We start from the raw sequence: 20500 nt of genomic DNA on the forward strand, positions 1-20500 counted from the left end.
TGGTACGATTTTCACCTCCCTGAAGCAGGCAGCAGCAAATATGAAAAGTTACAAGAAGTTTTGGTTATATTATATTTTTCCATTCATCCTCAATATTTTTCTTGACTGAATATTTCATGACATTTAAAATGAACCAAAATGTCCACTTTACTACCTCTCTGAAATTGTCTATTGAGAGGTTGGAAAAATATACTTCACCTTATATAGTCCATTAGAATACCAGCAGAAACTTATTTTGAAGGCTATAATGAAATTTAAGTTAGTAGAATAAAGCTGACAGTACAGTAGGCATCAATAAAGGTATACCAGTCTGTAGCCAGTGCAGAAAGCTTCACTTTTTTCTCAGCTGTACATTTCAATTATTCCACAATAGAGTGAACATACACTCTTGTAATGTGAGTGCAGTTTAACATAAGTAGGGCCCTTCATTTTCAGTTTTTATTTTATTTTTCCTGGGAATTTATCAGTTTATTACTACAATAAAAACAGATGAAAATCAGTGAAAAAAACTATTAATGTTTGTGGGTAAATATCAGGGTTTATTTTGGTGGATGGAAGGACGGGGTGGAAAATATTCAATAGATTAATGCTTTGATGAATGAAATTTAACGTGGTTTGCTGCAGAACTAAAGCAGAACTCAAAACACAGTGCCACCTTTGAGTTTAACAATACATCTAATTCCCAAATAAAACTTTTCATTTGAATAAACAGTTTACTGTTGTAGACTTAGAACTATTTGCCTATAAATATTTACATTAAATAATTGAGCCACACCTTTGCAGCACATACATTCATCATCATTCTTTTCGCCTGTTTTTTTTTTTTTTAGACTTCTAATACTTCCTTGTGTTCTGACACATATTCTGATACAGATTTTTGTTTTCTTCCCATTTTAGTGTGTCAAATCTTTCAACTGTTATCAGCTAACAGTGTGAAATGCGTATGTGGTGGGCATGATATCCATCAGTACATTTCAGAGCTTGTGTGAATGCCTGTTTTGTTTACTGTGTGTATCCTCTAGACTAATACGTAGCCTTACTTCAACAGGCAGCTTTGCATATACACACAGACTAATGTATTCTCGTAATATATCTCTCATGCAATGTATTGTATTTTCCTAATAAAACAAGTTATTTTTTATATATTTGAATGATACAAAAGTAGGGTGAAAAATCAGAAAAAACTATTACTACTTTTTATAAAACCTAGGATTTTTTCAGTTAAAATCGGTTTACAGATAAGGCACTAGACTGGTATTCCCAGTTTTGCTACTAATCTGTTATGTGACCTTGAGTAAGTCACTTGAACTGTCTGTACCTCTTGTTTCTCTTCACATCCCTTTGTTTTTTGCTATTTTGATTAGCTGTTTTGGTTAGGGGTTGGTTCTTGCTATGTGTTTGTACACTGCCCAGCAGAATGAGGCCTCTAGATATTACTGAAATACATACAGTGAAATATGTACTGATTATATACCCAAATATATATAACTTATAATTATGACCTATGATGGGGTGGAGATGAGCAATCTTTTTGAAATCGATGAGAGAAGGTTAAAGCAGTATCAGTGACAGGCACAGACAGTACTGTAACATGAGGTCCAAAAAAGCTAATCTAGTTATAGCTTAGTCCTTTATTTCAGCGAGATGAATCACAGCAGTGCCTGCACCTCTGCTGCTATCTGCCTAGATACCTACGTAGCCCTAACAGCTGTTGGATGAGCATCCCCCTCGCTCAGATGGGGTTGGGGTAGTGTGCATTATGAAAAGCAGTAGTAAAAGCTCACAAGTTTCTGGGGAGTTTTCCCTCTGTTGTAGCTTGTTAAAGTTCTGAGCACAAACAACTACACTAGAGGCATATCTACACTGCACACTCCTTTCGGGGCGGTGGGGTGTACGCTACATGCCTCCACAGCATGGGTATAAATAGCAATGTAACAGTTTTCAGAGTAACAGCCGTGTTAGTCTGTATTCGCAAAAAGAAAAGGAGGACTTGTGGCACCTTAGAGACTAACCAATTTATTTGAGCATGAGCTTTCGTGAGCTACAGCTCACTTCATCAGATGCATACTGTATGCTGTAGCTCACGAAAGCTCATGCTCAAATAAATTGGTTAGTCTCTAAGGTGCCACAAGTACTCCTTTTCTTTCAATGTAACAGTGTAGCACTGCTTAGGTGGGCAGAGTAAAGATATGCCTGAACCCTATGGGTATACACTCAGGTATGTACTCTGCATGGCTCTCTACTCTCCCAAGCAGTGCCTCCTTCTCTATACTGCTCTTTTTAAGTGTGTCGTGTCCTGGGGGAAGGCAGCGGGGAAAGGCTCCAATGGTTCTCTGCTGCCAGAGCTTTTCCCCACTGCAGGGAAAGATTCCTGCACCAGGGAGCCGCCAGAGCCTTTCCCCATCACAGGGAGAGCTGCCTCCCCTGATCCCTGCCAAAGCCTTTCACTGCAGTGTGTGGCTAAACACCATAGGGTCAACACAACTATCTTTTCACTGCAGCATGTAGCTACAGATAGCCTACATGCTGCCACAGGTGCTGTGCTGTGTAGACATAGCCTAGGTCAGTGTGTCTTAAGATGGAGACTCCCACCCTGTAGGAAAAACCACAAGGGAAGGTGACTATCCTCAAGGTCCATGGAGTTCAATGTGGCGTCACTTAGGTGCTGGGACCCAAGGAGGAGTTCTCTTTGCAGAAAGGAGAGAACACTGCACTAGTTACACTTTTCACATTTAGAAGGTTATATTCATAGCCATACAGGTAAGATTTTTTTTTTCTTCTTTTAAATGAAAGGTTAGCTTCTTCAGAAGCTGATGGCCCTTTCCTTTCAAGGATACCTTACTACTTGATAAAGGAGAATGGATTTTTCAAGCCCTGATTTTAAGCACTCACAGTTTATTAGTTAATTATTTAGTTCCAGAGAGAAAACCACTTGTATGAACAGAAAGGTCAAAAAAGGTTCTCAACAGAAATGTATAAAGTCTTGAACTGAGTCAATGTGGAAAAGAGTAATTACTGTCCCACATTTAAAATAATTTTACATCACCCTTACCAATGATACCTCATAAAGGTGTTCTGAAGATTAATTAGATAAAGTTTGTAAAGCACTTTGAATATGAAAATGGATACATAAGTGCTAAAGGTGATTACTTTGGGGGTTTAATATTTTTCACAAAATCTACTTCACAAATGTAACACAGAACATTTTTGTTTGTCCTAGGTATTTCTGTTTTCCACAGAATTCCAAATGCAAATAACATTTATCAAAATGTATTGTAAAAGTATCCATAACATCAATTACTCACCAGCACATGTCGGTTACTTGCCAACAAAAACATTCTGTTTCTTACTACTTAATGTGATAAATGAATAGTTGCTGTACACTCATAACTTTTTCATGTTATACACTGATTTTTCATACAAGCAAACATCCACTAATGCTCAAATCCACTCTAATACAGGTGACTCATCATCCTCCCAGCATCCATAACTTATTTTTTCCCCACTAATTCGGCCATTTATATTGTTTGTTCAGCCCTTCATTGCTGATCTAGAAGACAACTTTGGGAATGATGAACCAGAGGAACGGAGGAATATATGCAGCAGAGAGCCATCCACTGCTGTGTCAGCATGGTTGCTGAAGCAAGTGAAGAATTCTGAAAGACTGATTTAGCCTTGTCTCCAAGGTTTGTAATTCAGATGTATCGTTTTTCCATTCATTCATAGACATTTCTCACTGTGTTCACCATGAGTGCTTAATACTCCCACTTCTCTTGTTGTATCACGTTAGGCTGGAAAAAAAAGTTGACTTTCTGGTGTTTCTGCAAGGCAGTTCTATCAGCCCAATCAAACCGAGTGTAGGCCTTGAAGGTCTTACAAAATGGAATTACTTTTAGGCATCACCACTTTGCTCATTTCAGCTCAGACTGTGGAGCCTTTACTCATCCTAGAGAGTACTCATTCACTTAAATAGTCCCACTGGTTTTAACGGAACTAATCATATGAATATATACACTATTGTGTGTTAAGGCCTCCTCACTGTAGCCTTAATCACACAATAGTGTATATATTCATATGTGTAGCCTCACATTGTTAAGAGGGTTTCCATTGGGTATCAACAAAGGAAAAACCTCCTGAACAACTGGCGTACACAAAAATCTGTTCAGCTCTTCTGCATGGTTCTTTTTTCAATTAAATCCCCATCGTGAAAGACACACTCTCAGTACTGAACACTGTGTATTCTGAGTACTGTGAGGACAATGGCCTTGTCCCTGTCCTCTGGGGTACAGTGAGGACAATTTCAACGTCTGATTGTCTTAAGAAGATCTGATTTGTTTTAGTGGTATTCCCATGTTATATATAGACAATCGCTCCCAAGCCAATATTTATTTAAAAAGGCAAACCTTTTAACTGTGCAGTAGGTACTACTAGAAAATAGCTGATATATAGAGGTTTGTTCATCATTTCACATTAGAAAAAGATGTATCCTGTGAGATAACTTGGTTGGTTTCGGTCAACAGATGTCCAGTGTTTCAACTAAAAAGGAAAGAAGAACTCTGCCAAAGGAAAATGTCATAAATGATCTGACTTAGGGTATTTCTACACTTTTTTTGCACTAAAACTGCAGGAGCATCTACATTTGTTAATGACTTTTTGCAGTGAAACTCAGAATTTTTACAGCAGAAAGAAAACCACCTTCCCGAGAGGCATACAGCTATTACCGCTGTTCTTTCTATGCTGCTGTGAAAGTGAAGACACATTCTAGCAGTGTAAACACCCTTTGGCCTCCGGAGGATATCCCACAGTTCCAAAAGCAACCGCTCTGGCCAGCATCTCCGCTGCTCTGACGCACGGACATCCGCCCCTCCCCTTGTAAGCCCCAGGAAGTTTGAAGCTCCCTTTCCCTTTGTTTGTAGACATGGTGGGGAAAGCAGCCAGACAGCAGGAGGGTTTAAAAAAAAATGCCACAGAAGAAACCAGGGCAGGGCAGGGCAGGGCAGGGCAGCACGGGTCACTGAGCAGGAACCCCGAATGCCTTCCACTCACCCCACCCTTCCTACAAGACCTATCGAGAGAGCTGCACTGTGTGACAGCTGCCGTACAGCACTGCTCTCATTGGCGATGGAAGTGCTGGTAGTGTAAACACTCTGACGCCTGAGGAATACGAACCAGCGCTTTACTTTCACTGGTTCCCTATCACCGATGAAACTTACAGTGCAAAAATTCTGTAAGTGTAGACATACCCTTAAAGACATGGGGCCTGACTATCATTTGTGCTAATCTCCCTTTACACCCTCTGGCAGTGGGTGTAAATTACTGTTATATCCATTTTACAAACCATTTGCACCATCAGAGCAGTAGAAAGGGGCCTTTGTGTACATAAGAATGAGTCCCACTTGAAGTCCAGAATGGAAAAATGCAGACATTCATTGCATACTGAGTATCAGTAAGTAAAGAAAAGCTTTCTCATAGGTAATAGAAAAAGGTACCATAATGGACACTCTTGAAATGACTAACTTTAACATACTTGTTTAAATATAATCAGATGAAGAACAAATCAGAATTGTCTTATTTTTCCTTCCACTACTAATAATTCATTACCTGGGGGGGGGGGCAGCTATATAGGATACTTAAATATGGATCTAAGTACCTAACTTTAAGCACCCATTTTGGATCTGTTAAATTGGGGGTTTACAAAGACACATCTTTCTACCCCTTCCGAAAACCATCAACCTGCCTCTGTATTGGGGTGATTGCATTCAAGAGGTGTTTAGGATTGGAATTCAAGGGGAACTAGCACCACCAAAAATGCTACAGCTACCTCTGAATGACTCTCATATTCCACAAATAAGTGGCAGCAGCTCACAAAGCAATCTTTTTTCTTTATGAGGACATGCAAAGAAATCTAAGCATTTAACTATATGTGGTGATTAATGAAACATTTTTTCTTCCTCTACGATTCACTGATTGGAAGTGAAATTGGTCCTTACCTAGAGGAAAAATATATATGCTCTTTCCCAGCCTTATAAATTCATAAAGGATGAATATTGGGCTTTCTAGTGTCCTTTTGAAAGACAAACAGAGATCCAACAGTGACTTAGGTTTCAAAAGTAACGATAGTATGAGAACTCAGAAGAGAACACTAACATTGGGGAATAAATTTAGCTTTTTGAAGTGAAGAGCAAGCCAATTCCCTTTCGCTTTCCAACATAATTAACATATCCAGACTGTTTTACTGAGGCTGGGCTATGTGTAGGATGCTCAGCTACATTCAGTGCCTACAGCTCTCCCACAAATAACTTGCTAGTGGTCACATCCCCTCCATACCCATCAACTATTCATGGCAGTGGCCATGTCCACTTATAGAGCCCTGAACTATTTTCTGAAGGTAGCAATTTTATTTAACCTTCAGATAATTTGATGGTTCAGACTTACTGGGCTGAGCTTTCTCTTTTTAAAGCAGTTCTGCCCTCTGTGGTTGATGGATAGGCAAAGACTTTTCAATTGATTTCAAGAACTCTAATTTAAGTATTCTTTATAGAATCTGCTCTTTCAAACTCGCCAAATTCGCCTTAGATAAATAGATACATTTACCTCAGTAATTTCCTATACAATTCATATTATTAGAAGAGTGAAGATTGCTGTAGCCATGCATGGCTGTTATTAATTCATACATTCTAAGGCCAGAAGAGACTATTATGATAGTCTAGTCTAACCTCCCGTATAACTCTCGAAAGCTCATGCTCAAATAAATTGGTTAGTCTCTAAGGTGCCACAAGTACTCCTTTTCTTTTTACCTTTTGTATGTCACTCGATTTGTTTGTTTATATTGTAAGCACTCTGGTGCAAGGGGCCATGTTTATAGAGCATTTAGCTCAACAGGGCTTCAATCCTGATTGGGGTCTCCAGGCACTACCATAATACAAAGAATAAATATCTCTATTAATGATGAGGTAGACTTTTCTGTTTATCTAAGGCATAGTGTAAGACTGACCACTGTACATTACTAACAATACTTAACCATTAAGTACTGTTTTTATATAATATTGAATTAAGTCTCAACTCCACCATGAGATATTGCATATAACAACAATAATATAGGTAAATATTTTTGTAATTTTAGAGGAGGAGAATTGGAAACTGAGAAGTTAACTGACTCACCCAAGGCCATAAAGGGAGGCAGTGACAAAATGAAGATTAGCAATCAGGAGTCCCTGGCTCGCAGGACTAGGCTCAGACAACCCCTCTGTCTTAAAAGGGAAAATATGCTAAACATTAAGGTATGTAAAATTACTAAGTGGTGTTATCTCTTATTCCATACATGTGTGGTAGTCAATGAACCAAAATGACACTCTGTATTAAGCCTTAATTTTAATGGGAAGCATTCCTCAGTATTCACATTCAGGGTTGGTGAGTTGTATGGGCCCATGTGCCTGGGCTCCAGCAAATTCAGGGCCCCGGGGGGCCTGGCTCCACCAACGTTCAGGGCCAGGTCTCTCCCCCAGCCCCGCCTGCTGCCCCCGCACACCTCCCCCAGCCCCTCCTGCCACCGTGCATGCCTCCCCCGGAGCATCCCTGCCTGCCCTGGGCAGCAGGCAGCTGCCCCCTGCAGCTCCCCACTGCGACTAGCTACAAGGAAGCAGTGCGGGGGGGGGGGGGGGGGCAGGCTGAGGCAGCTGCTGCACCAGAGGTGGGAAGGGGGGTGCATGACAACTCCCCTTCCCCGGCAGGCGACTGCAAGGGCGGGGGGGGGGGAGGAGGAGGGAGCAGGGGCTTATCCTAGCTGGACCTCCTGAGCAGCAGCCTGGGGGGGCTTGGGTGAGTGTCGGGCTGTGGGGGGGGCCTCTCCCCCGGAGCTTGCTGCTGCCAGTGGGGAGAGGACTGGGGGGAGTCCTCCTCTCTGGCCCCTGGCCTCAACTCCAGGGCAGCCTGCCTGCTGCTCCCCAGGCTCCTCAGCCCCAGCCCCATGCCCCACACCTCTTCCTGCACCCCAACCCTCTGTCCCAGCCCAGAGCCCGCACCCGCACCCAAACCCCCTCCCAGAGCCTGCACCCAGCACTCGAAACCCCCTCCCAGAGCCCGCAGCCCTCCCACACCCAAATTTCCTCCCCAAAGCCCATCCCAGCCCTGAGCCCGCATCCAGCACCCAAACTCCCTCCCAGAGCGAGCACCCTGCATCCCCTCCTGCACCCCAATCCTCTGCCCCAGCCCCCAAACTCTGTCCCAGAGCCTGCACCCCTCCCACACTCAAACGTCCTCACAGACCCTGCACCCCAAAAGCCCCCTGCACCCAAACTCCATCCCAGAGCCTTAGGCACGTTTGTGAGGGGGTGAGACTTGGACCCGTTCTGGGCACCACCAAAAATTACACAAACCTGCCACTCCTGCCCACATTAGTAGTATTCAAATAACCTGTCCTAGTCTTAGGCCTTATCTACGCTTGTAGAGGCATGCAGGGTATGTGTAGCTACACACCACTGTGAAAGGCAGACTGTGTCCACGCTGCTGTGTGTAGCTACACATGGCAGCGAAAGGTTCTCGCAGTGTGGAAGCTGCGGGGAAAGGCTTTGGCAGAGGGGAGCCACTCCCCCAGCTTCCCCTCAGCCAGGGGCTTTCCCCACTGCTGGAGCTTTTACCTCCAGTGGGGAAAGACTGTGGCAGCAGGGAGCTACCTTAGCCTTTCCACTCTGCCTCACCACAACCAGAGCCTTTCCCTGCAGCAGGGAAAGGCTCCAGCAGCTCCCTGTGGTGAGGAAAGGTACATACCCGAAGGTTCGGTTTGTCTGCACTCTACTTGCCTAAGCAGCGCCTCACTGCTATTTATACCCATGCTAGATTGACGTGCTTTGTCTGTACCCTACACGTTGCCATAAGTGTAGACATATCTTTAAAGTGCTGTCATTATTGGTGAGTATAAAGGAAATATCAGAGGAACACGACAAAACTGCTGATGCTGTGGTTGACAGAGAAGTTAACATTTTTAATAGTGAGTGACACATATGAAGAATGTCAAATGGTGCAATATTAATATGTACAAAATGGGCAAAGTATATTCCAAATGCCCATGATACAAAAGTGCTGTTTGGTTGCCAACTCAAACATACTACATTATGCTGCAATTCACTGGGAATGCAAACAGAATGTGTGGTATGCAACAAGGCTTGTTCTTCATAGAGCAACAGTGGAATGTGCAGGACCCTTAGCTATTGAAAACAAAGCCATAGAGCTGTTTCAAGAGATTCCTAGCCCATTGTTGGCAAAGTTTCAATTGTTAACAGTGGCTCTGTCTATACCAGGAGAAAGACACATTGCTGAAAACTATTGTCATCAGTGGGCCTCCTCCTTTTCCTCAATTGACTAGCAGGGAAGAGGTTTAACTGTCGTGCACAATCTTGGTTTGTTCCATCCTTTCCCCTCGCAGTAAGCCTGGCTGCTTTGCAGTACCCATGACTGAGACCACATTGTTTACTACAAAGGTGCTGGAAACTGTTGTGTCCTATTTACCCTATCAGTTATTACATTTGCAGTGTCCACTGAATGGGTAGGGAAGAGGGAAGGAACCCACTGATGACAAAAATTGTCAGCCACTGGTCATTTTCCTACACAGATAAGGCCAATCAGAACAGGCTGTCAGATCAGATGGAAACAACTTATGGTATTCACTTCTATCGAAGTGTTCACCGCCATTGGAGCCACGGCATACAGAACACTTATTACAGGTACCAGGTTTGCAGAAAGAATAGATACTCTGTCAATTCACATTGGAGCTCAAACTTTAATTTTGCTGGAATCACGTTAAGTATTTATAGGTCCCAAAATATAAACAGACATTTGTCTGTGAGGTGTTTTTTTTTTTTGTTCATAATACCTACTAAAACAAATTTTAAACAAAGAAATTCTCCCATTGCATTTGTAATGGCAAACTAGAGAGGAATTTAATGTTACAGATTGTGCAACACCTGGATAATCATAAAATGAAACTTGCTATTTAAAAAAATGGAGCAAGGTTCATAGGCTTTCATTGTTCAAACAGAGGGAGGCAAAAAGTAAACAAATGATGCAAAATAAACTGAATCCTAAAGTAAGATTCTATGAATTCCTTCAGGTAAAACAGAGATGTTAGTAGTAAGTTAATTAAACCACAAATAGACTTTTAAAATATATATACAATCATGCAAGTACCATGTTCTCCTGCAAATGTAAAAAGAAAAAACAAAACACAAACCATTAAATGATCATACAACAACCACTGTACTTAGCTATGCCACTGATCTGCTTTTCACTCAGATCTTGACATTCATATATATTTTATACAGCTGCTCCTTACCAGCTCAAAGCCATAGCAGGCAATCTTCTAAAATAAACCCACCACAGTTGTGAAGAAAGTTAGAAATAGGTCAGAAATGACCAAAGCTGAATACTATTTTAGCAAAGGATGGCAAATGCAAAATCCAAAAATAATTGGACTAGTTTTAAAATCTTCCTACAGGCATGAATATAATGACAAGTGATTCATCCTGCTGGAAAAAGACTATGCTGTCCAGAGAAGGAAACTTCTTTAACTCTTTCAGTTTTCTATTCTAGAAAGTTTTCTTACTACCTGTTGGAATCACAAGGCAACCTCTTAAGATCAAGACTGGAAAGAGGGGGACAAAGCATAGTTAGGCTTAGACTTTCAGTGCCCAATAACTTTTCACACACCAGTTAGAGCTAACACATAGTGGCCCTGCTGATGGCTGTGCTCTTGACTTACTGATTCCACAGAATAACATAAGAACTGATATGCCAGGCAGTGGCAGTGCATGTAAAGAGTAACACTAGTTCTAAATCAAGGATGTTCTGAAGCCCTGATTCAGGAAAGAACTGAAGCACACACTGAAGTCCCATTGAATCCAGTGGGATTTGAGCACATTGTTCCATTGACATCAATGGGATTTATTCTCGTGCTTAACTTTAAGCACTAGCTTAAGCGCATTCCATATAATCCGTTTGGTCAACCAGCTCTAACAAGTTAAGGAGTTGCATCAACAATAATTTACAGGTCTAAAGTTAAAAACGGCAGCAAAATCAGTGAACATAGCCAAATAAAGAACCAATCCGCATTACAGTAAATACCCAACCCTCTTTCAATTATAGTTTTAAATTATTTATTTACTATTTTGAGGTTATCTACTTCATCAGAAGTCATATCTGAACATCCAAATTAGTTGAGCTATTCCTAAAGTTCAAAATGATAGCATTCCACAGAGAAAAAATCTGCTGCATGAAGCCAGCTATTGGGACTATATAGTAAAACCAGGGATAACACTAAGACACTATGAGCACAATTATTTTGTGTATAATTATAATTTTCTATTAAATTCAGAGTAATTGGTACACAGAGAGACAGTGACTGTCAACTTTCAGCAGAACTGGTAAATACGGTCAGAATTTTTAAAACTTAGAAAGGAAAAAAAAAAGCTTCATTCAAGTGAGGGGGAACCACTGCTTAATAGTTAAATTGCTCATTAAGTTGAAGGTAGTCACAGAGAGACAGTTCTCCCCATCCCTCCCTCTAGTCGACATTTATGCAGCCATTTCAGAATCCATAAACTACAAAAATCAATCTTGACCATTTTCCTCCCGAGTCCTGACAAACAAAAATGAGGCAAGACTGAGCTCATCTTGGAGTTATTTAAAAAACTAGTTATGAAAAAGCCACTGCTTCTATCAAAATGGCAAATGAACAAACATGCTAACTGATGCAGATATGGAATCCCAAAACCACACTTCAATTCCATCAGCTAATGACTGGCAGATACCTGCTGTACACTGGGTCAAACAGAACGGCCTGTGTGTGTGATGGCTTTGTGGCAGCCTTAAAAGATTCCAATCACCTGATTCTTCTGGGGCATTTTTTTTTCGGGGGGCTGGGGCGGAGGAGGGAAGTAGAAAAGAGTGGGCCAGGCCTTTAACTGCCTTTTTCATACTGTCCGTGATTGACAAGAACAGTATGGAACAACGGTAAATCATGGTAAGTTTGCTGCAGCCTGGAAGAGTGGGAGCTTTCACACCCACTCTACCCCGAGATAGAATTCTACTTGCTTTGCTTGCAACAAGAACCCATGGAGAAAAGGAGTGCCAGAGAGGGTGGGAAGAGGTCACACAGAATGTCACTCACATTCTCTTTTCTCTTCAATGGTGGGGCAAAAGGGGCAGACTGAAACACTTTGTCTCAAAACCCCATGATGGCAGAAGAAGGAACGGCTTTAGTAACATCAGTCTGCAGCAAAAGATCTCTTTGCAGGCCTCTGCCTATTTTGTCAGTCCTCTCAGGAATAGTCTTTTTAGTGATTCCTGTTCCCTTATTAGCCTGAGATACAAGACAGTGTTCAGGTGATCTATACAGAGGCAGAGGGGGAAAGATGGTAGAACGTCCTAGAAAAATATTTCTTTGCAAACCAAAGCTACTGGAGTTGAGGGAGAAGAGGGACAGTGATGGTCTGACTATGGGAAAGGAGATTAAGTGGTATCTTCTTTCCAGCAGCCAGGAGAGAAAGAAGGGACTTCCCTATCACTACCACCACATTTGTTTGTCTCTTTCAATTTGAATATAATATTTTGTCCTAATGGTTTTTTAAAAAAATATCATGGGACAGGCAATAATAAATTATATTTTATGTTAGTCATTAAATAATGGGAAGAAGTTTGGATTGTTGATCTCTTTGGGTTGTTGAATTCTTTGGGTTGGCAGTCCAGCCCAGTCTTGATTGCCTGAATAGCATAAGAAATATCAAATAAATTAGAATACTCCAAGACTGGGATAGTCTAGGAATTTTCCAGTACAATGAACAGAGCTTGGGCAATATGGCATAGTTTCTGGGAGTTTTCAGCAAATGATGTGATTTATGACACATATGGACTAGTAAATATTCAGTACATGGCTATTTTAGGGAGATTTCCAATCAGTTCCACCATGTCTATATTACTAAATTGGTGAACTGTCTCCTAACATCTTCTAAAATATGTGAAAATGCAGTCTGCTTGTAAGGTTAGAAACCAGGTAGTCATACTGGCTTAAATCTCAGAGGATAAGTCCTGGCCTGAACAGACAGACTCATGCTCAAGATAGCGCCTAAGAAAAGCAGCGTGGGTCTTGTGGAAGCTCAGGCTAGCCACCTGAGCTCGGATCAAAGGGTTTGGGAGGGCTTGGACTCAGGCAGTTACTTTGAGCCGCTGTCCATGCTGAAACATCCACACTGCTATTTTTGTGCTCTAGCTTGAGCAGATCTAGCATGAGTCTGCCTATCCAGGCCAGGAGGCAAGCCACCAGCTGTAGTATAGACATACTCTATATGTTTACACCTAGAGAGATGGTAGAATCTCCTTCCTTAGAAGTTTTTAAGGCCAGGCTTGACAAAGCCCTGGCTGGGATGATTTAATTGGGGATTGGTCCTGCTTTGAGCAGGGGGTTGGACTAGATGACCTCCTGAGGTCTCTTCCAACCCTAATATTCTATGATTCTATACTCTAAATATCTATCCCCCAGTATAAAGGTGAATAATAAAATTAGCATAGTTTGTCTTCGGGAACTGCCTAATGTACCATTTCTAGCACCACCTCTATCAACCAGGCTTCTCACTGGAGCAGCACTTAAGTGTGGCAAGGAAAACCCCATCAGAGAACCTAGTCCAAGACTAAGGGATAGCTACTACACAATCACTGACCTTCAGGGAACCTCCATTAGGGACAGAACTAACAGTGAGATATAAGAGCATCGGAAATCACCTTGTCAAATGAGGGCGTAGTCTTTTCTTTTCAAGGAAGACTAATCTTTGCTGTGTATCTTATATTGACAACCAGAACACTGGAATGTATGTGCACTGCAATGAGGATTATTTACTATCTGGCCATTCACCTACTTTATTTTTCTTCAATGTCTGTTGCATCTATGAATCAGTTTTGCAAAATAAAGTTAGAAAATGGGATGTGCTTGTCATTGACACTGTTAACACAAAGTCACTAACTGTATAACTTTATATATTTTACTCCCAGGCTACAGAAATATGAAGAAAACATTAGAAAATTAGGCCTACAAATGACAAGTAACTTAAATACTGTTTTGTAAAGCATATTATCTGTAAGTCATACTGCTTTTATTCTCCTGCCTTGACTTTCAGCTTACACTGACATCTGCATTTACCATTTATTATCATAGTAGCTAGACTGTAGCATTGCACTCTTATCTTACCCAGAGGTGGGCAAACTACGGCCCATGGGCCACATCCGGCATGCGGGACCCTCCTGCCCGGCCCCTTCCCTGCTGTCCCCCCTCCCCCGCACCTCAGCTCACTGCTCTGCTGGAGCAATGCTCTGGGCTGTAGGACTGCGAGCTCCTGGGGTGGGGCAGCGCAGCTGCAGAGCCCAGCCTGAACCAGTGCTCTGTGCTGCGCGATGGTGTGGCTGGCTCCAGCTGGGAGGCTCGGCTGTCACGCCGCCAGCCACCAGTGCCCTAGGCAGCGTGGTAAGGGGCCGGGGGGGGATTGGACAGAGGGCAACGGAGTTTGAGGGGGTGATCAAGGGGCGGGGGTGTGGATAGGGGTCGGGACAGACAGGGAACAGGGGGGGTTGAATGGGGACAGGGGTCCCAGGGAGGCAGTCAGGAAGGAGAGGGGGGGTTAGATGGGGCGGCGGGGGGGGGGGGCAGTCAGGGGCAGGGGTTCCAGGGGTGGTCAGGGGACAGGGAGAATGGGTGGTTGGATGGGGCAGGAGTCCCGGGGGGGGCCATCAGGGGCAAGAAGCAGGGGGGGTTGGATAGGGGTTGGGGGCCAGGCCATGCCTGGCTGTTTGGGGAGGCATAGCCTCCCCTAACCGGCCTTCCATACAATTTTGGAAACCCGATGTGACCCTCAGGCCAAAAAGTTTGCCCACCCCTGCTCTTACCCAAAGCACAGGTTGGTCAGCATCAACTACTGATTCAGCATCATGTGATGAGCTGTTGAGCAGAGTACTCTAGGACACTACTAAGTGAAAAAAGTTAAAATGCTGTTTAGTTTTTTTCATAACACACATAAAAAATCAATCAATAGACCCCTTCTAAGTCCATTGGGCTGTAAATAAAGCAGGCTTAATGTGAGGTACTTTTCTATTGCTTCATGTAGCAGAGTGGACACCCGCTCGGGCCCAGAGGGGTTTCAGATAGCCCTGGGAAAGGGCTGTTGTAGAAGGAAGGCAGCAGGGCTGACTGGGGAAGGCTGTGGGCCAGAGACCCAGAAGACTCTCTCTCTAGCTCTGAGAGGGAGGGACCTGGCTGCAGAGACCTGAATAGAGGACCTAGTTTGGAGCAGGGCTGGGGAAAGGCCAAGGGAGCCTGGGAGCTCCAGCCTGGGAAAGCCCCAGGCTGCAGGCCTGGTAAAATCTATTAGGTACGGGGGTTGCATGGGCAGCCACGGGTAGGCAGAGGCAGCAGGTCCAAACCCAACCTTGCCTGTGATGAGTGGTTCATACTGCAGTCTGCCCCAGGGCGCGGGAGCTAGCTGGTGACTGGCAGGAGCCTACGACTGAGGAGAGGTAGGGATAGTGGGTGGGGGGTTCCCCTGGGAGGGGGAGACCCAGAACTGTGGGGTACTGCCAGGAGGCAGCACCCAGTGAAAGGGGCACTGGGGTCCTGGAAGGGACACAGGAACCAGCAGTAAGGCGAGACACCGGCCTGAAGAGGGCGCTCCGGAGGCTGGAACGCTAATTCCCAAGGACAACAAGCGGAGGTGCCACCGGTGAGTCTGTGCCCCGTGACACCTCAAATATCTGACACATGCTTTAACGCAGTATCGTTGTAGTCGTGTTGGTCCAAGATATTAGAGAGACAAGATGGGTGAGGTAATATATTGGACAAACTTCTTTAGCTCAGAGACACAAGGTTTTGAGCTTACGCAGAGCTGAAGAACTGTCTGTAAGCGTGAAAGCTTGTCTCTCTCACCAACGGAAGTTGGCGTAATAAAAGGTGTTACCTCACCCACCTTGTCTCTCACATAATGCCTTTAATGCATTAACACATTAAGGTACGCCTGTTTGGCTAAAACCCTGCATAGTGCTTGGAAATATGGGCTACAGTCACCTGCCGGTTTGAATAACCCAAACCCAGCTTTGTTATGTGATATCAGTGTTACCTACATCATTTGAAATTTAAAAACAGAACTTCCCTCAAGTTCTCTTTGATTATTTCTCATATTTCCTGTTCATATCCAATAGCAAAGTCACTAAAGGAGGTCTATCAGGGAGAACAGATACCAGGTAATGGAAATTACTGGGCAGAGTCTGTAATGCCAATGTTTCATCTTTAATTCCAAAAAACAGAACACAGATTATTAAATAAAGTATCTTCTTACCTTGTTTTTCCCCCAATTTTCTGCATGTTAATATCAAATCTGTGATACCTAATCAAAATGATTCCTGCTTTGCGTTCTTTTTCCTGCACCAATGTGTGCATTACTGCACCTAATATACATTTCTTCTCTAAACACAGCTGATAAACCTAGAAAGAAAAGACAGTCACAGACAGGCAGGAACAAAACATTCACCATGGTAAGTGTATTACCTTTAGCTGGGTTTACTTTTATCCCTGACCTATACAGCATCTCCTCATTCTGCCAGTCCCCATTCCTGACAACAGTCTTGAGTCCATAGAAAAGAATTAATGCAGCAGTGGCATAAAAAATCAAGTTCTTCAGAAAGCGCTTTTGGGCTTTGACATAAAGGGACCTGGCACCCACTGTAATCAGCAGGCAGAAGCCCATACTAGGAATATAGAGTACACGCTCTGCTATTACAAAGCCTACATAGAAAAATAGGTTTGTGGCAGGAACAAAGGGCACTATTAACAAAGACAGAGACAGAAGTACAATGTTCTCAGTTGAAGGAAGCTGAGGTCTCTGGATTACATGTTTTTTTATGCCATTCTCTTCTTTTGAGGCAAAGCTGGACTTCAGCTCCAAACTCTTGTACTCCATGTCTGAGTGGCAGCTATGCCCATTAGTATTCTGCTTGCCATTCATTACAGTTTTCCCATTGCATTCTCTCTTATTGCTGGAACTCTTCAAGCTAGAATAGGCAAGGAGGAGGAGTCCAGCATAGAAGGCCACAGTGTGTAGATTCCTCCAGTCACTGGCTGTTTTAAGAAGAGGCACAGCATCCATAGACCAATCAAAGCTGAGGGTGTCCGGGCACAGCAACAGCCAGAGGTTCTTGGTCGGTAAGTAAAAAAAGGTCAGAGTGCGTGTAAGAAAACTGTCTGAGTCAGCTGCTGGGTTATCAGAGTTGGAAAAACTTGGTGGCTTGTTGCCCATCCAGTACAAGCGGACACCCAGCAGTGCAGTCCCCCAGAAAGTCAATAAACCAATGCTGAAGAAAAGGGACAAATTCTTCCTCTGAAACCAAAAATAAAGAAAGATTCATCAATAAAAATTAACATCACAGACTTTAATTCATAATGATGAGTGCTGAAACTACTTTGTAAACTACAAAGAGAACATGACATATCATAGAGTTGGGATTATTTTTAGTGTGCTTTACTTTCCCACACATGCACCATGGGGCTCTCTGTGCCTTTTTAGCGTATGAACCACAGAGATTTGAGAGTCTGCTACAGCCTGTAAACTATCAAGAGCTGGATGTTTTTAACTCAGTCAGTAGAGGCTCATACCTCTAGATCCAGAGGTGGTGAGTTCAATCCCTATTAACAATGAACCCCCAGAGTCGTTGGGTTATACTTTGATTATCCTACCCTGGAGAAATATTCTGTGGGATTCAACTTTATTTATTTATTTATTTTTACTCATTCTTTGCCACTGTTTGTGGCTACATATTTACTGTGCTGTCCTCATTATTGATAATAATTGAATTTACAGCTTGTGAAAGGTGCTATCCCAACAGCACTGGAAATTGGAAGTTTATCCAGTGCAAGTTTCCCCAGTGTACTTCACCTGGAAAAAGTGAAGGGAGTTTGCAAGGATACGAGAGTCTCAGATTTCATATTTGGTGTCTCAACTGAGACTGCTACAAACGGAGTCACTTTGCGATGACGTTGTTTGAAACGTGGACACCTGTGTTTTAGGAACTGAACTGAAGTCACCAGCTCACGCCTAACAGCCACTACATGAGGCGCACAGCATTCACATCAGTGTTGTAAAAGGTGAATGGGTTTGAATGATTCATCTCTTCCCCATTCCTGAACCCACCCGAGTTATGTTATCAGCCAGATTTTGCCATATCTTTAGGTGACGCTCTACTTTATGTTGATTTTATGCTGGTGCAATTCTGTCTTCTTCAATGGAGTTACTGTGGCACAGAACCAATATAACAGACACATTACTAGTTTGACACATATCAGTTTGTGTTTAGGGCTGATGATTCAGTGGAAACTGATTTACTGAAAGGTCATTTGGAACTGTCCACTTCACTGCTTAGAAATGTGAGCCCCATGAAGTGTATGGGGTAAGAGTACTATTGCCTCAGAAAACAAGATGGAGCTCTTAGCCCCCACACTCTCCCCGCCCACTCCCAGAGCTCAGTGCAGAGTCTAACCAGTGCAGAACACCCAGTCTCCTGAACCTGCTGCTGTCTAGGACCACAGGAACTGCCAGGTGGAATCAAAGCCAGGGTCCCTCTTGCCCAGCAGCTGCTGCGAGCCCCACACCGATGGCATCTCTTCAATCATGGCCTGGCCTGGAGCTGCAGGGTCCAGGTCTTTGTTCACATTAGGGGCTGTGTCCACACACAACACATTAGCTGAGAAGGGCAATGCAAAAAAGAGACTCCAAGTGGGGAGCAGCGACCTGTGAGGAGAACTGCTCAGGGAGTGACCTCACCCCTGCACAGGATGGCAATGCCCGGTGGGAGGCAGTGAGGTGTCAACTTGCTCCTGTGCACAAGGTTTGTGCCTTCGGCTGCAAGCTAGATGCAAAGGAGGATGCTCCAGAAGGCCAACAACCTTAGTGAGAGCTGGTGACAGGCAAAGGAGGGAACTCAACACCCCAGTGAAGCAGCCCCCACGCTGGGCAGATCAGCCACAAGACAACTGTGAGATGGATGCTGACTGCACCCCCCAGAGGGGCTGACAGCATTACATGCCGCTGTTCAGACAGAAGGGGGAGTTGGCCACAGACAGGCTTCTGAAGGCAGGAGACCTGCCACCCTCCTTAGCTGGAGTTGGGGGCCCAGGCTGGCATTCCCAGAAGCACTGGTATCCGGCTTGGCATTCATTCTGCCATTTTCTCTCCAACACAGCTAAAATAAATGAACTTTAAAAATTAAAAATAGAACAGTGATCTATTTATAAACAGAGCTAGCTAAGCAAAAAATTTCAGACTAAACTGTACTTCAAAATTGCAGATTTGGATTGACAAATATTTTACAAATTTGTGTCAAATTTGCCAAATTGTTTCAGTCAAAAACTCCCCAAAGTAAAAGTCAAAATGTTTCATTTTGACATCTGTGAAATGAAACATTTCAATTCTGATTCAAAATTTATTCTGAATTTTACTTTATTTCATTTTAGAAAGTAAAAACCTCAAAAAATGAAACAAAGCATTTCATTTCAGGAAAAACATAACACTGCATTCAACCCAAAATGTGATTTTACTTTTTTAGGTGACAAAAAATTCAGAAGATTTTTCATTTTAAATCAATCCAAAACAAACTGTTTGTTTATTTATTACATTTTTGGGTTGGTCACTGAACCAAAAAAATCTGTTGTTCACACTGCTCTAATTCGGAGTCTTTGTTAAGGAACTTCTTGTTAGCTAAATAATTCCAGATGTTCTGTAGGGATTTTGATGTCATTTTCCATGACTATAATAGTGTCATTTTAATTTTGTTAGAACGTACTCTCCATATTTAATGCTATGTATTCATACCCTTGTTGTGCCCTGGCTGTTTGGTATTCAGGATTTCACATGGTCCTACATCTTTCAAATAGTTCGCTCTTGTTCTTTCTGGGGAAACGTTCCCTTGATCTCATGAACCATAGGTATTTGCAGGGCTTAGTTTGGGGCCTATTGTTTACAGTTTCTGTATATCTACAGGCTACTGGACCCCTTCTTATATGACATGGTTTTGATCATCATCATCATCACGTATCTGTTAATCACATGCAGATTTTTATTTCTTTTTAAAGATTTATTTAGATTGCCTATCCAAGAATGCCTATCCAAGAATATTTCATGTAATGTAGATAAATTCACCCAGGGAGGAAATGGAGGCTTTAGCAGGGAATAAACGGATTATTTTATACCATACTAGTTCCTGTATTTGAGATCAGTTACTCCCACTTAAAAATACTGCTTCAACTCTGAAGAATTCCAAAGTCTCTTTTGAGTCCATATATTTCCCTGTCCATCCTGGATATATTAGATTTTATCTATTTAATCTCTCTAGAAATCAGGAAGTTCAGCAGAGATCAAAATATAGGTCTACACTTTATGATTTATTTATTCCCAGGCTAGCCTACTGTAATAGCCTACTTTTT

The 20500-nt window shown here is 42.9% G+C and overlaps 1 protein-coding gene across 1 annotated transcript in view; it reads right to left on the reverse strand.

Annotated features, from left to right (window-relative positions):
• The window catches only part of TMTC2 (transmembrane O-mannosyltransferase targeting cadherins 2), a 380329-nt gene that overhangs the window by 153241 nt on the left and 206588 nt on the right, over window positions 1-20500 (reverse strand). Inside the window, exon 3 of the mRNA XM_077807709.1 lies at window positions 16574-17402. Coding sequence (XP_077663835.1) covers window positions 16574-17402 — 829 coding nt within the window. The remainder of the gene's footprint in view (window positions 1-16573; window positions 17403-20500) is intronic.

This window comes from Eretmochelys imbricata, chromosome 1 (assembly GCF_965152235.1).
Source record: "Eretmochelys imbricata isolate rEreImb1 chromosome 1, rEreImb1.hap1, whole genome shotgun sequence".
In the NCBI taxonomy this organism is placed as follows: Eukaryota; Metazoa; Chordata; order Testudines; family Cheloniidae; genus Eretmochelys; species Eretmochelys imbricata.